Here is a 17,319-nt window from a genome sequence, read left to right as displayed (position 1 = left end):
AATATGTTTTTTAAAGATAATGTGGGTTCATAAACACACTCCTGAATGTTTGCCGGTTGATGTTCACAGCATTACAGACAAAAGGTTTTCTGCAATTGCTAAATTAAGCTAGCACTATCAAGTAATTCTTCCCATACATATCTAACACGTCACATAAATTAATAATTGTATTTCCCAAAATATAAAACCCTACAGTTTGTGGTACAAACAACAGTGACACAACAAATAATCATATATTTTCTATAAGGGCCTGATGTTTATTTATTTAGCTTGAATACTGTATTAGCCTAGTGTCTAATTCTGTTGCTTTGTCTGTTCCCATGATAAATCAGATTTAAAAATATTTATTTCTTTTTACTTTTTTTCTATTTACATTATTCAATATTCTACATTTGTGTAAATATTTGTCCCAAATCAAAAGGTTTGGAAGCTGTAAAAAACACTAGCAGCTATGCTAGCAGAGCAGCTCCGCCATTTTGGATTAAATTTGACGGAAGGTCCACTGATTTTTATATTTTTTCATATTTCACCTACCTATCATCTAAGCTTTTTGTCTGTCATGTGTAGAACACGAATATCAGGAAATGACTTTAGTTTTTGTGACTCAGGTGTTAATCTATGAACGTCTGTGAAAAGTCGCAAAAGCAAGAAAAGCCTATATCCAGCTAAATGTAGTTCAACTTAAAATATTAAAAAAAAAAAATCATCCATCCATCTTCTTAACTGCTTAATCCACATGAGGTCGCGGTCGCAATATGGAGTGGACAACCACTACATTAAAGTGTTCTAGTAGCACTATTAAATAAAGATCTTAATTAGATTTCTGTAGTTTATTAGTAATTTCTGCAGTTATTGACAATAATTGCATTTCTGGACATTTCATTCAATGGAAATGTTTGTCTTTCTGTTTTATTAGCTCAGTACAGTTGGACTTAAACTGAGACCAAGAGGAGCTGTCTGACCATCTTGGACATCATCTAAAATTACAAGAAAAGTTGGTGGAAAAAAGGGGAGGAATTAATAATAAATACCTTAAAAAAAAAAAAAAAAAGGTGACAAACAGTATCAAGTAATTTAATCAAATTGAAGCAGTTGATCTAAGTAGTTATGATATAATGAAAAGTTATTTAATTATTTGCAACACAAAATCTAACAATCATTTCAGGAGTGACCTCAAGGAAAGAACCATTTCACAAAAACTTTACATATTACATGTCATGTAATCAAATTAAATCAAGGCCAATATTACTTGTACTCAGGTTGTTTTTGCTTCTACACTGCTGAGAAAAGTTAAAGTTTGTTTAAATTGAACATTACAACGTGACTTAATAGCAAACAATCAGTTTACGGGGGATTTCACATTAAATCGATTTGTGGTCAAAAAGTTAAAACAGAAAATAAGACATTGCAGCGTGAACGTGAGCAGTTTGAACTTATTCCAGAGTGAAAGTCTAATGATTTGAGGAACTAAATTGGATGGAATAAAAAGATGGCCTCATCTGGAACTGGGTGAAATAAGGGTTTTATGGTAAGTTCGCTTGTCACTGAGGTTTTAATTCCATTTTATAGGTCATACAAAAATATTCCTAAATTCAAAGTTCACACAAATCAACTGAAAGCTTTGAAAATACACATGACACAGTTGAATTTACAAATGAAATCTTTATGCACTTTTCCTCTTCAAAAGAAACAAAGCCTATTCAATCAAATACCAAGTTGAATTTTTGCTGCCCGTCGGCCTCGTATCCGCACAAGGCAACAGGCCGCTTTGCTACAGGTCTTCTCAGCACATCTACAGTAAACAAGTGTTCATGAAACATGCTTGATTTTTCCAGAAACTTTTGCGTTCAAACATTTTATTTTGGTAAAATCATACAACTCGCACCGCTGAGTACTTCCCATGCAGTGCAGTAGCCTATAAGCTAATACAGAAAAGCAAAGTCTACATCTAAAGAGCTCTGGGGTTCTCCAGAGATCGTGGATCAAAGTCTTGGATTCTGCCTGCAACGGCATGCGCAGATCCTCCCAAATTCTTCTTTCCAAACAGCGGTTTGAAAAAGCAGACCTGCTCCAGACTCCAGGAGAACTCAAGAGACGTCATATATGCAAATGCAACAATGAGAATAAACCACATGTTCGTTTCTTTAAGGATTGCCATGTGCCAGACATTGACTGGAGAAAAACAATTATTAGGTCAAATTAGACTAAAGAACCGATAATGCACACAGTTGGAGAATCTGTACACTTCTGCACTGATATGCTTAGGAAATTTTGTTATTTGCTATTTTGACAGCTTTATTCCAAACCTTGGCATGTTTGTTAAATTCCACTTCAAATTTTGATGACCAATTAGAAACTTCTAATAGAGATGACTGGCCATGAGGAGGCCCTGAAACAGCTGTGGATATTATTTATCGAGTCCAATGTATCTTAAACATTAAAAAGCTCACACTACCCCGAAATATATAAATTTCACGCATACAGGTGACATTCAACATTCAAGTGCCAGTGTTTTTTGTACTGTCTTTTGGTCAAGTTTCTGAAACTTTCAAAGAATCACTTTGAGGCTTACAAAAATAAATATTTGTCAAAAATGCTTAATAAATTACACAAAACTAGCAGCAAAAGTAGAATCTAGAAATCTGTGCAAATGGCTAAATTCCCCCCAACTGCTAAATCCCCTGGTCCCAAATAAATCCTGTTTTTAAACGTTGAGAACCCTTCCCCTTTGTAAACAAGCTGCGTTTTTTTTCCACAATCTCCTCACACACAATATTTGGAAGCTTAAGGACACATATCCAAGACATCTATATAAAACTCTAGATGTGCAATAAAACAACTTTTGTAAAACTCGATGGGCACAACATACAAGGGCCTACACACCTAAATCAAGTAGCACCATTCAATCTCAAGTTCTCAACACTGTCAGTGCATCCGCTTTTTTTAGATCAATTTCTTGAAAAAAAAAAGAAAATAAAGGTTTCAAGGCACAACACACCCGATGAGAGAAATGGGAGCATTTTGAGGTGAAACACCCCCCCACCCCTCGTCTCTCTGACCCTTGATGGCGTCTCCTCTTTAAGAGGAAAAGCCGCCTCCGGCTTTACAAAGCCGCAGATAAGATTTTTTTTGTATTTTTTAAATAAATGTCTGAGCAGATGAACCCCCAGAGGACCTGACAGTACTTAAATGTTCCATAACGGAAGTAGACGCACCCCCCCTTTTATCTTTGGCCGCCTCCACAGTTAAACTACGCAGCTATGGAAACCAAAGCCACGGCCAACGGCGGTGCACTGAAAAATCACGCCCCCATACATGCCCCTTTTCCCCGTAATCCTCGCGGCCGGAGTGCTGCTCTACGCCGCTCCGTTCCTCGCTGGTTAATAGAAAACCTCAGTGATCATTCAAATGCCTGTCTCTTAAAGATGAACCATGCCTCCAACGCAGCTTGAAAAGAGAAAACGTTTGTAATTAAGTTAAGCCTGCGACTCAGTTCACGTGTCCTTTCTCCTTGACCAAAAAACAAAACACTTGCAAGCGTAGAATACCATCTGGGCCTCGTGGCTGCTGGTCAATTCGTTAACGTCAACACCACCACGCCGAGCCCTCCCGATGCTATGGTCCTTTATGCAGCCATTTTGAACTTCACTTTCAAGATGGCAGGCATCGTTTGTTATGATTTACATTTGTAGAGAAACGATTCGAAAAACTGACCCAGTTTTTCAAATCTGCAAACACTTGCACCGAAAATGTCTCAAGTAAAAATCAACAAAAAACACCGCCCACTTAATGTAGCTAGCACTTGATAACATACTAGCTGCCGTAACACTGTCAAGTCAATCGAAAAGTGTGGAGTAACGAGTTCCAGCATTGATTCCTGTTTTTACCTCAGCGATTGTTGGCACTGAGCTTAATGACTTCTGTGTTTTTTTTAAGATTATAATAGGAATGGCTATTTCAAAGACTACCATGTCCATAAAAAGGAGCCCGTCCAGGATAGAGTGAGCAAAAACAAAACACAAAGAAAATAAAGATAAACAAATGTAACTTTGTCCCTCAGGATTAAAACACAGTTGCCTCACAGATTGGCCCAGTTACAGATATAATAATGGCTCCATTAGCTGTTTGACAATAGAAAAGGCTACATGATGTTCCTGCTATAAATTTGAGGTTCAAATGGAATCATGACTCTGAGAGCCACAACACCCAAGTGTTTGTTTGCCAAGGTTTGATTAAGACCAAGCTTATTTTACCTTTCTAGTATTTTTCACCAAACAAAATAATAGTAAAAACAAATTTAGAGCTCTTGGCCATGTCCATCTGGTGAAATGAAAAACATAGATTTCCTGTTTAAATTCAAAAGGCACAGTACATTAACATACAAATGATCCTCAGGTTACTCAGTTGGGGTTTCACCCCCCCACAAAAAGAACAAAAATACTTTGAACAATGAAAGTCCGAGGCTGCTGTCGGACTATGCATGTCAGCATCCATGCTCACTCTGAGGTGTTTTGAATCTCTGCGGTCTCCGGTGCTTTGCACGTGCTGGTGATTTCCTTTGCGTCGTGCTGCACGTCCTTTACGAGAGAAGCGAATGGCAGAGAACCAGGGTTGGTAATGTACTGTGTGTCAGTGAAGCTACACAGGGAGGGTTGTTATGGTCTGGCTTAAGTTAACATGTGGTTTCCATTGGGTTGGCATGGCAACCTATTCCTATGGTGACTAGTTCCCCCACCAATCAACACTACCAGAGTGGCTGTAATTTCCTCCGTAGCCGTCGTTACCGTAGAAGTTGTTACCAAAGCCCCCTGTAAAGACAAATTCAGTTCAATGATCATGTTCACAAATGGGTCTACGAGACAGCGTTTGTGCTTTCATTTTAAATGTAGAGTTTAAAAACAATCGTTTTCTTGCCTCCAAAGCCACGGTTTCCTCCATGACCTCCGGTGCTGCGCCCTCCGCGGCTGCTGTTGAAGTTTCCAGGGCCACCGGACGTTTGACGGTAGTCTCTAGCGCCGAAACCACCAGAGAACCTGGAGAAGACCACATTTATTTAGAGCTCTGAAGTTCACCTTTGGTTGTTCGACGTGTACCAGTCTCTTTAAATAAAGGTTGTAATCAAAAGGATTCCTAACAATTTAGATCATCCCTCGGGTCTTTCCAGTCGCTGCAACTCTCCCTTTAAATTTGACCAATAAATGTGTGTAAACTGATTCCCTGAAAGGATTCAGTTTTGCCTTTATAATTAGTTTTATGCTTTGAGAGTATGTAGTTGACCTTTTTAACAATCTTAATATCTTTTATTTTTGATGTCATAGGTAAATTAATTTTATAATTTTTTTTTTTTTCTTAAAAAAAAAAAAAAGCCTGCAAAAATCCCAGAGTAGTATTTGTAAATGTAAGTTTCCGTTACCTCTTGGAGCGTCCTCGGGTGCTGCTCTTGTGCTGGTGCTCGTAGGCCAGGCTTTCAAGCCAGGAGGGAACCTCCTGCTTGGCCTCAACCAGGATGTCCAGCAAATCTTTGGTTATGTTGCTGTTTTTGTCGTTAAAGAACGACGTGGCCAGACCTGAACAAAATATAATAAATATATGATATGACAGTCACTGTGACGGGCATAAAAAAAAAAAAAAAAAAAAGAAAAGAAGGACGGACAAACGAGTTCATACCGAGGTTGCCCACACGTCCCGTACGGCCAATACGGTGAACGTATTCCTCAATGTCACTGGGCAAATCAAAGTTGATGACGTGCTTCACGTTGCTGATGTCCAGACCTCGAGCAGCCACCTGGACGGCAGAGACACAGCAAGGGAGAGGGGGGAAAACATCTGGTAAGAACATTAGGAAATATTAAGTCAAGACTTTCCTTTTATGTCTGTTAGCAGTGGAATTAATGCGTCAGTTGAGCCAAAGCCTCAGACTCCTCACTGACCCAGTTGGCTCAGGTTCCTTTAAGGTTCCCCCCCCCCAGACAAATCAGAAGAGGCAAACGCACTATCGTCTGTGCTCGTTTGCTTTTGAGACAGCTAACCCTAACCCTGTAAGTTTAATTCAACATACAGAAGTCAGCTCTGAAGCCAATATGTTGTAGTCTCCCATTAAATTAAAAAAAAAAGGTTTCTTTGGAAGTTCTTCATATGAAAGTATTGACGACAACTTATAATACAGCTTCTTTATAAACTTAAATCCAAAGATCCAGTTTAAGAATGTATCGGCTTAAGGAAACAAACACACCAGGAAATAACTGAACAATACTTCCCTTCTGAATACCATTAAAGAGATACTGAAGACATAATGAGGTGAATGGAGTAAAAAGGTTTAAGAGGACTTACGGCTGTAGCCACCAAGATTGGGCATCGTCCTGAGCGGAACTGATGCAGAGCTTCCTCTCTGTCTCTCTGGGATCGATCTCCATGGATGCTAGTGCAGGCGTAACCCTCGCGGTAAAGGAAGTCTTCCAGGGCGTCGGCTCCTTTCTTCGTCTCCACGAACACCAAAGTCAGGGACTCTTTACCTGCGAGGTTAGAAAATGGAGATGACAAGACAAAAGCAACACTGAATATAACTATAACTATAATGAAAGCAGGGACTTGAAACTGGCCAGTGAAAGACAAAATTAAAAGAAAATAAAAAGAGACAAAAATGACAACTTATAAATGGAGACAGGGGTTGAATAAAAAGCTTTACGTTCACCGACAACCATTAACTATCTATTGGGTCTTTCCATAGCACTGAAGATTAAATAATACCTTAATCATATTTGAACAATTCCAAATTGTCTTATTTAACACAATCCAGACAGTTGGCATTAATGGCTATCAGAACAAAAGAAATAATAATAAAAAAAAGAGGGGTAATGGGTATGGATGGGCAGTTTCTAGTCTCGGCAATCACTGCTTTACAGTTTTGCCAATGCACTCTGGCACAAGCAAGGAAAAATAAACTACATCCAAAGCTCAACCGTCTGCACATTAGTCAAGCATGTGAGTATTTTAAGATAATATCCATATCAGGAAAATTAGCAGAGGCTTAATCAAAGTAACAGCCACTTAGCCCACCCTTTCAATGCAACTGAAATCTATGTGCTTCTATAAAGGCTGCCAATTACATGAATCCCACTTTTTGTAGTTGCAGTCACAAGAGTTCATATGGAAATAGCACAAAAGTAGCACGTTATAAAATAGAACTTCAACACAGTCCTGTTTGGTTAGCCCTTGAGAGCCGTTTTAAGCACCTAAACACAATCCCAAAAGGTTCCCTTCACTGGAATTATAGATCTGTGCCATTAAACAGCCGACTCAAGGAGGCAACTGGCCAAAATAGCCAGATGACCTGAATGCCAGAGCTGCACCATTATGCTAATTGGAGATTTTTGTTAACTCGGGGGATAATGGACTAACATGGGAAATGTTGCTGTAGATGCTACAAACTTCACTGGAAATTAAAGAAGAAATAAAAAAAATAAATAAAACTGAGGCAGCCAGGGAGCAGAGGGACAGGATGAGCTGTGGGATGTGATGTTTCTGGCTTGTGGGTCAGAGTGAAGTTATAATATTGTTCACACTTACCTGGCTTCTCTGGGGTCTCTGTCACATTTTCCTGAACCTCATTGGGAATAACTAAGATGAAACCAAACCAGCCAGTAAACGCAAGGCTGCTCAGTACACAACTTAAACAGCTTTAGATCATCATGAGAAATAAACCTGGCTCAACCCCTAAATGAGACTAACAGTTTACCCCCCCCATTGACACATCTTAATCATAATGAACATTTGTTAGCAGTGATGTAGCAAAGTCAAAATTAGCTTGGCATGGAGCAGACTGAACCAGGATGATGAGTTGGAGTCAAATGTCCTCACAGGGAGGGAGCCAATCAAATTATTGTGTGTACATTTCCTACCTGTGGCATTGAGCAGGTCAAGGAGGAAGGACCTCTTGTCAGTCTCTTCTACCCAAACCACTTTCTGAGTGATGTTTTCTGAAGTGGATCCAACACGCCCGACTGCCAGGAAAATGTAGTCCTCCAGGAAATCACGTGCTAGGATCTAAACATAAAATAAATTAAGAATGCAGACAAAACTACGATAAATGAGACTGTACACGGCTCATCAGTCCAACGTACCTGGATCTCTTTGGGGAATGTGGCGCTGAACATCATAGTCTGACGGATGCCTTTAGGTGGCATTGTATCTTGCTCCACAATGCGTCTAATCTGGGGCTCAAACCCCATGTCCAACATGCGGTCAGCCTCATCCAGGATCAAGTAGCTTAACACACACATTATGGTTTATGAGTCAGATGCTTTAACTTAAGGTAAACTTTCTTTTCAAATGTAAATAAGCTATACTGACTTGCAATAGTCCAGACCAATCTTGCCCCTCTCCATCATATCAACCAGGCGTCCAGGTGTGGCCACCAGCAGGTGACAGCCTCTCTCCAATTCCCTGATTTGCTGGCCAATATCAGCACCGCCGTAGACCACACAGGGTCGCACACGTGAGCGGTAGGCAACCTGGAAAGCAGACGGGAACAGTTAGCTTAGTGATTCAACATGTAGGCAAAAGATAAAAGTATCAGAGACATTTGAAACGCTCCGAGCTCACCTTCCTGGCCTCATCGTAGATCTGCAGAGCCAGCTCTCTTGTCGGAGCCAAGACAAGAGAGATTGGGTACTGCTTACGGCGGCCATACCTTCCATTATCCTGAGGAAGGAAGAAATGCTTATTAGAACAGGTCAAACGGTAATTTGGAATATGCCAAGTCATTGTGGATTTTCTCCAGTACCTGTCCGCTGTTCTTTGCAGCATGCAGAGCATCTCCCGGACCCTCTGTGTAGATCTGACTCAGCACTGGCAGCAAGAAAGCAGCAGTCTTTCCAGAGCCTGAAACACAGCACGGATACAGATCCATTACACTGCACTTACAGCGCATAATGTTAAAAGGCATATGCTGAAACTAGCCAATGACTTAATTAGCTCATTCCAAGTAGATGCAGGAATACTAACCAGTCTGGGCGCAGGCCATCAGGTCTCTCTTTGACTTGATGATGGGGATAGCATACTTCTGTACTGGAGTGGGACGAGTGTAACGACTCAGGTTGATGTTCCCCATGATAATCTCCCCCATGTCCACATCATGGAACTACACAAATATCAGACAAACTGACAATTTAAGATACAAACTCTTCCATTAACGCTCATACAGACAAACGAACATCAGGAGAGACTTACACTTTCAATGTGGGGTGGGCAGTTGCTTCCGGTGGCCTCCACAGGAATATCATCATACTTCTCAAAATTTATCCCAGTGTTGCTTCCAGCAAAGAGCTCACTAGAAAATTTGATTTAAAGTCTAGTTTTAATACAGACGAAGATGGCTGCTATTTATGTAATGTGTGAGCAGAAATCTTCCTTACTTTTCCAGACGCTCATTTGGAGCAGTTGGCTTGGACCAGTCATCTTCTCTGGAGTCATCCTGCCAGCGGCTATTTCCTCCACCGGCAAAGCCCCCACGCTCATATCTGTACACATTCACACCGTTTAAACTAAAAATCTACTTCTGAAGTTATGTGAAATCCTAAATGCAGTAAAACCTCTGACAATAAGCCATTTGAAGTAAAAACTAACTCCTGATAACTCCACAGATACACACCTTCCTCTTGAGCCTGCCCCACGGTCATTGAAGAAAGTGGACTTGGACCTATCATTGCGTCCTCCAAAGCTGTTGTAGGCAGCATCCCTGGGAGCTCCTGCCCAGCCACCATCTTTGTTTTCAAAACCGCCAAACCCTATAAGAGACGGAAAAGCCTGTTCGTGATATACTTTGAGAGCTTTTTGGCAAATCAGCCGCCATCATAAGATGACGCCAGTTTCTTACCGAGAGCGGAGCATACCCGTGTTTCCCCTTAAGCAAAGCGCGATTAGATTTTCAAATCAAGAGATGTATCCAAGTAAACTGCATACCTAATGTCTCTAAATAGAATTTATAATTCACTGCAAATCAGTATGCAGAGTAAAAGAATTTAAATAATTGCATAAACTGCATAAGGGTGGGGGAGGGTGGCGTTCTTATCTAATATAGCACTTTACGTCTACAGTTAGACATTATGAAGAACAGATTTCCCCACCTGCATTTTGCAATGGTTGATTAAACGAGCCTCCACCCCTGTTACCACGGTAGGCGCCACGCCCACCTCTATCATTGCGAGGGGGTCCACGCCCTCCAAAGCCCCCATTTGTGCGGTTGTCGTAACCATTCACAAATCCATTGGTGCGTCCAGCATCCCATCCAGGTGAATCTTCATGGGAAGACCAAAAAATAAATAAAAAATAAAAAAAATAAAAAAATTATGAGACTTGAGGAAAATAATGAAGCCGCAAATCAAGAAAATAGACGTGACTGTACTCAGACTAAGGGGAAGAGCACCGACCTAAAAACAAATCGGATACAATCAAGTCCAAACAAGCTTCACCTCAAATAAAAATGATTGACCACATGACTAACATCTTTTGACTGTATCCAAAGTCCAACTTCACCGTCAGTCCTTATGGGACATTTACCACAACAATCAGCCCAGCTTTGGACATTGGCTGTTCCCATCAACTTGGTTCCAAATCGGTGGCCAAATTGTTATCGGTGCAGGATAAGGCTGGTTGGCGGGGGAAATGGACAGTTGGCACCGTCATGGCAAAGCCGAGTAGCTGTGGATATTTCACATCAGCTTCAGGGGGCAGACCAACCAGACAGATCCACGAGAACTAATCAGGGGAAAGTGGCCGATTATATATCTGTGGTGAAGTTTTATACCCGACAGTCAACAGGTACGTGTATTCATCACAGCGCCCCCTTTAAGTCAGCACACAAAAAAACCCTGTGATGATTCACACAAGCAATCAACAGCATTGCCCCCCGATACTGATCTGAGTAATTCAATGGAAATGATCTGGAATTGATCAGAGTGAATGGCTCTGAATTTCTTAACTTTTCAATACTAACCGACTGACTGTTTTTAGTTCTGGAGTAAAATGAGCCCAATCTCACCAACAAATAATAATCACAACAGTAAAAACTGTTAATCATGCACAGGTCACTAGATTTTGTTTACACCTTCCTCTCAATATTTATTTCTTGTCAGCAAGCAGTTCTTCGTTCAAAATCATGTGCGTCGTAGTCTATTCTGCCACCTGACAAAGCCAGACAGGCTGGTTTATTCACTCTAAACCACATTCTGAAAACATCTGTGGTCTCCATTTTCTGTTTTTGCAACATGTCAATTGTTAAAAGTCTAATTTGCTTAACAAATGGATAAAGAAGCAATTGGCATTTAACTGGCTCTCAACTGCAAACATGATCAAAAACTAACCACAGAGCTTTGGTAAGGCTTGCTCTATTAAAAAAAGGAAAATTCATTCCAAACTCAACATCGCCCAACACAAGGCTCTGGGTGAAACTTACACCCCAGAGTATTTCCCCAACTATCAAAAGGCCAAAGTGACACAACTGAACTCAGCTCAGAGAAAGTTCAGCTTTCAAAGTCAATAAACAGACTTGAGCTGACAAAGCAGAATTTGTGATTGAATTTAGTCACTCAGATTGGTATCAGATAAAAGCAACATATGTGAACTCTGCAAACATGGCCAAGCACACCGTGCAGTAAACTTGGAGCCTTATCTTAAAAGACAGAAAAGCAGGAAACAGTACATCTTGAGAGTAATGTGTCAAACAAAATTTGTCCTGATGAAGATAAGGTTAAGCTAGCCTTGATTAAATTTCTGACATTAAAGCAAATATGAGCTCCAACACTGCTAAGAAAAGGAGAACCTCGCCCTTTACATTTCAGGGAGTGCCTTTAACTGTCCATTTCACCCATTTTGTTAACGATGCTTGTCGTAAATACTGAGTCGATATGTGTAAGAGACACTCCCGCAGCAGGGCACACTTCAAAGATGATGTGCCAAGAGTCCTTACCTTTTAAGCCAAGCTAAACTATGCCTTTAGCATGAATTAGGTTTGTAACCTGCCAAACTTAGGAAATAAATGGAACATCTGGACACGCAGTAGAAGCCAGCTAAACATAGCTAAATCCAACTGTTCCATTAAATATTTAATCTATAAGAAATGGCTAGGGAGGACAACTCATAAATCATGCTAGTGCAAAATAATTGTCAGGGATATTTAATCACGTTCCAACGAGTAGTCACCATATGCAAGTTTCTGCTCTAAAGAACCTAAAAACGGAGATGTGATCAAAGAAATTCCCTCAAGTAGTCAGTTACTGGCACGAACGCCTGCCTGCGCCAAAGCTCGCATCACAGTAATCAATAATCCCGCCCACTACTTTAAAAGACGCAGAGACCAGGTTTAAAAGTACATAAACTCAAAACAGAGAAGCTTGTGATATACTGAATGGGATTGACTGATGTTTGCGCAGTATTCCTACAACTTCACGACTAAAGCTAACAAGGTTTTAATAACAGGAGAGCTTGAACAATGCAAAACTTCTTTCACAGTTGATAGACTCAGTTAGTCAGCCACACGTGTGATGCAGAGCAGTCTTTAAGGAACCAACAACATGCATCAAAAGCAACTTCATTTGCAAGCTTTGATAAAACAGCGTTAGGCCCAGATTTCTGCTGCTTTTATCAAGTGACCATGACAAAGCAAGGGCACATTGATTATGCCCCAGTCTTCAGCTATATACACTAAGAAACTGTGCCAACAAGTAGGTGGCGTGGCATGGCATGCAGGTGGAGGGCAAGGTATACCACATCCGTTTCGCCAACCGCCACTGTAGGCATGGTAAAAGGCAAGCTCTTGAGAGGCCAGTCTTGGGTAACCTGAGCAAAAGTAGGGAAGCAGTCTATAAAAAGATTCACCCAGGAGTACTGGCTCATGCAGTTTTTAGTGTCAGGTTTGACTTTACACAATAGTTACCAATCTGACAGTCATCCCATCCTGAAGGATAGTTATTTCTCTGTCTTTGCTGACACTCAGCCTGCCATGGTTGTGGGAACTGCTTAAGGGAAACTTGGGGGACATCGCAGGTGAAATATGGGCATGAGGGTAAATTGGAAAAAAATTAATTAAGTGAATCTATATTTTGCTTCAAAAGATTAAAAACTCAATTTTTAATTTAAAGCATATATTCAACAAGCTTGTACTGAATTCAAATGGTCGTTTTCTATTTTTGACAACAAGCATTTCAGCAGAGTGAAGCACATCAATTAATAGTAAGCTTATCATCAACTTTTACCATATGGATCTAACATAATCCTCTCCCCATTCGCACTGGCTTTGCTGGTGTGTAAAATGGCTATTTCATGCATCTGGAAATGCAAGTTGCCCTCAGCGAAAGCAGACAGAAGGGACTTACAGAAATTTACTGGTGCCACTGAATAACCGCACTGTCTACCAGCGGAATAAGAATTTCCTGCTGTGGAATAAGAAAACAGTAAAACGAGAAAAAAGGTCAAGTGTGCAATGACACAGTACCATGATTCCAAGTTTGTTTCATGTAAAATGATCTGGCTGAGTATGGCAGTCACAATGTGCCTTTTTAAAAGCTTTAAGAAGCTAAACATTTTCCCAATCCCTGCTACAAAAAAACCTGACTAAAAAAAAAATATATAAACCCACCCACCCTACACAATTCACCTTATCAGAGCAGCCAACAGCCAGCACTCCTCTTGTTAAATTGTGAGACGTTGCACCAGCCAAAGAATAAAGTTGAGGATAAATTACCCATTTGGAAATAGTTCAAAACATTCGGACCAATTTGAATTAGCCCCATTCTCCTACTTGTGAGCAGTCTGGGGTAAAAGTCAAGGCTAAAGCCAACATATGATACCACTTGCCCTACTTTAGCAGTGCCAAAATAAGCTTTTATGCACAGGCATTGAAACCAATTTGACATGGCTGTCTCTCACTCTGTGCACCAGTAAGAAACCTTAAATGTTCTAACAAAAATTATGCTGAATTGCTTTTGTCTTGACTGGTAAAGATCAATATGTTATGAAACATATCATGTAAAGCCTCACCAATTTTCTTCTCAATTGTGCTTGCTTTTACCATGCTCTGATGGGCCTTGAGAGGGACGTTTGTTTGCTTTCTTTTAGTGGGTTTTTTGTAACTCTTATGAGTATTCAGTCAGCACAGTTACATACACAGAAGATTTATTGTTAGAGGTCGACCTGGTCATTTAGTTGAACCACTGTCCTATTCCCAGTATTCATGCAAGGGAAAAGAATTCAGTTATAGAATGAAGTATGTTTAAACTTTTTTTCCTCTGTGGGATCGTACATGCAAGTGTAGCTGAAAGTAAATGCAACTTCACAAGTAGACTTAATGGGCTAATGTTCAATCACAATTTCTGACAAGTTAAGCCATCTGACAAAAGAAACAGAAAAATATGTGAATTAGAGCTTTATTGGGAATTTAGCTGCACTAATATAAACTTAAGTGCTTCTACAAAAAGACTGAACTTTGGAGAAGGTTTAGAGCACTGGGCTCATCTGAGTCTATAGTGATTTGAACCCCAGTTGCATCTGGGTGCGTTAATCTGGCTCGATTTTAAAAGATTATGGTCGAAGTATGATATTTACATGCATTTAAAAGCTTAGCTTCGGTCAGACCAATGCCATAATTTGCTTTTTTTCTTCTTCTAACGTCATGTAACATGCCTGGTGGTGCCTTACCCGCAGTAGACAGCAAAGTTCCCAGTTTAGAGAATCAAAACGGGTTTCCTAAGAGACGAATTACACTTAAAAGCTACTAAGAACGGGGCTACCAAAGAGCTATTTTACCATTTAAAAAACAACCACACTTTTGAAAATGTTACAAAACCTGAGCACGTGTTATATTGTATTGTTTCTCCAGAGTGAGAATGCACCAACAGCTGTCTACTACAAGTAAAACACCAATTACTCTTAAGTACTACAAAACCCTCAAAACATCCCTTTAACATTAAGAAAAACCTCCAGCTGCTCTGACGGTGGCTGAGGAGATTATTACAGAACTCACCATTTTTACCGGCATCTTTGTTCCTCAGGTGAGGTGGAATGTAACGCCCTGGATGGAGATAAAACACTCTTAGTCTGTGGGATTGTGTTATATCCTACATCTTGTCTATCAACAAAGCAGTCAAGTGGAAAGCAATGCATTCCCCGCAAAGACAAAAAAAACTAAAGAGAATGTTTTCTAGTATAAAGTTTACTATGCAACTTAAATTAAAGCTAAATGGCAAACACCATCAAACAAGGCTAACAGTTGAAGACTTGTTATAAGGAATAACATGTCCTATACACCAGGTATGGTGTATTCAAACTCTTAGGTAAAACCTATGAAGAGTTGTCTAAAATGCTGAGCAAAATAACTCGCTAAATATTCTTTTAAATAACTTTAAGCTTGATTATACCAAAGAGGTATTTTCTCACTGCATCCAATAGACACTGTAATAAAAGCATCCAAATGTGCACCTTGAGGGAAAGAAAAAAAGGTCTACCATCTTCTTTTAACGTGGTCATGTAAGTCACGATTACACAGGACATGTTTTATTACTTACTGCCAGTTCCTCCGCCTTGTCCGTCAGGAGAGTTCAAGTCTAGGGCAGCAAGCTACAAAAAAAGAAACAGATTAAATATCAAATCAAACAAACCAAAAAGTCCATAAATCTAACTAATTAAGCTTGTAAGTATCAACCAGCACAATTACTCTACATGAAATCAAACATGAAATGTACAGCTTTCCAGTGGTTTAACATAAAAGTCCCAAATGATTTAAAGTGAATCAATAAAAGTCGACATTACCAAATATCTATGTTGTGTCCTGATTCTATCAAACCAAAAGTTCGGACAAAATTATGCCAGAGTAAATATTTATGTGGCATAAAACCCATTAAAAGTTAACTGTCATTTTAGCAAAAAAAAAAGAAAAGAAAGAAAAAAAGGTAAAATTACAATTTTAATAGTAGCTTTTTAGGTTAAGTAGCCATATCAAGAGTATAGTGGGAAATTTTCAACAACAAATATGATGTAGGTCGATGTAAACTTCTATAATTAATTTACACGAAATTAACCACAAGGAGTATCAAATTGTTGTTTCACGTGACATTAGAAGTCTTTTGATGAGAATACAAATACCCTTCCCCCCCCCCCCCCCCCCCCCCCGTGGTATCCGGGTTACTGAAACTGGGGTCCCCAATTTCTGATAAAATGTTACTGAAAAATATCAAATAACACGCTTTAAAACGTGGAAGGTTGGTTTATTCAGTACCATCACATGGGAGGCATTTCTAACGCGCAGAAAAGCACTGATGGCCGCTAAAAACTGGAGCCAACATTTTTTCCTGCGCCACGTTTCAGGCTCGGAAGGCCTCACATTAGCCGGGCTCCTTCGGTAGGATGCCGGCCGGGTTTTACAGGCCAGCTAAACCTGTAATTTTCCATGACTTCTGTTAAGTTTTCATCGATTGTAAAGCCCTAGATTACAATATAATGCTGGGTTGTGGTTTATGGCTAATGAAAGTGCCAAGACAAACTCTTGAGAAGCTTCAACACAGAGTTTTCTAGCACAACGTAACGAGTTCCGCCATCACAATCCTCTCTGCTGCGACTCCATTTTAGCAGCCATTGCGTTAGCTTAGCTCACCGCTAGCGGCTTAGCTAACGAAGCTCCCGGTTTCCTCCTCGAAACTACATGAGCGTAACGGAAAATTACGAGAAATTATGAGAAAAACAAAGAAGGTAAAATCACTTACCTGCTGATCTAGACCGTGTGGATTATCAACGACCACATGACTCATAACTAAAGAGAGTAGTGGGGGATTATTTCTGAAGAGAAAGGATTTTCTTTGTTAGCAAAACCGGTTGAACGTTAACTTAGCTTTCCGTTTATCTGTACAAATTACGATATTGAACGACGGTGAACGGTCAAGTATGATAGACGAGTACGTTTACTTTAAATAAATAAAATTTGTTGTTTCTTATAAATACAAATTCCGATCGAGTTTCAAAACGAAATTATTACTGCGGAGCTGTTAAGCATAAACCCCTTTCCGGAAGGCTTGACCGTGGTGGAATGAGGTGCCGAGTGCTCAGGTAGCGCGAGATATCCCCTCTGTAACCTCAGGCCCGCGGTCTGATTGCCAAATATCGCGATGTTTTATCTTTTTTTTTTTCTTTCCACCAGCTCTGATTGTTATGCCCAGGAGTAGAGAAAGCAGAATAGAAAACATTTGCCCCGTTTCCCCTACACTCATCATTTCCTGGAACAAAGTAATACATATACTAGTTGCTAGAATATCTGTCATATCTTTAAACAATCTG

General features: G+C 40.0%; 1 protein-coding gene across 8 annotated transcripts; it reads right to left on the bottom strand.

Moving 5' to 3' along the window:
- Window positions 1–1,642: 1,642 nt before the first annotated feature.
- Window positions 1,643–17,095, bottom strand: ddx3xa (DEAD-box helicase 3 X-linked a). Of its 8 annotated transcripts, XM_075480123.1 has the most exons (22): window positions 16,752–17,095; window positions 15,558–15,609; window positions 15,017–15,064; window positions 13,371–13,430; window positions 12,932–13,024; window positions 12,763–12,834; window positions 10,125–10,295; window positions 9,650–9,785; window positions 9,414–9,518; window positions 9,229–9,328; window positions 9,004–9,139; window positions 8,783–8,880; window positions 8,602–8,700; window positions 8,350–8,510; window positions 8,121–8,265; window positions 7,899–8,043; window positions 7,567–7,617; window positions 6,331–6,512; window positions 5,668–5,785; window positions 5,414–5,567; window positions 4,915–5,033; window positions 1,643–4,808 (listed from the first exon to the last, which is right to left on the bottom strand). In XM_075480123.1, exons 1-22 carry the CDS (start codon window positions 16,794–16,796, stop codon window positions 4,723–4,725), a joined length of 2,376 nt encoding a protein of 791 aa, XP_075336238.1. In that variant the 5' UTR covers window positions 16,797–17,095; the 3' UTR covers window positions 1,643–4,722. The 8 variants fall into 8 exon arrangements, with proteins under 8 accessions (XP_075336238.1, XP_075336239.1, XP_075336240.1 ...); XM_075480124.1 differs by lacking the exons at window positions 12,763–12,834; window positions 12,932–13,024 and having other exon boundaries at window positions 16,752–17,094; XM_075480125.1 differs by lacking the exons at window positions 7,567–7,617; window positions 12,763–12,834; window positions 12,932–13,024 and having other exon boundaries at window positions 16,752–17,094.
- Between the last annotated feature and the right edge of the window lie 224 nt (window positions 17,096–17,319).

This window comes from Odontesthes bonariensis, chromosome 12 (assembly GCF_027942865.1).
Source record: "Odontesthes bonariensis isolate fOdoBon6 chromosome 12, fOdoBon6.hap1, whole genome shotgun sequence".
NCBI lineage: Eukaryota > Metazoa > Chordata > Actinopteri > Atheriniformes > Atherinopsidae > Odontesthes > Odontesthes bonariensis.
The sequence above is the reverse complement of the archived record's forward strand: the minus strand, read 5'-3'. Positions and strand labels throughout refer to the sequence as shown.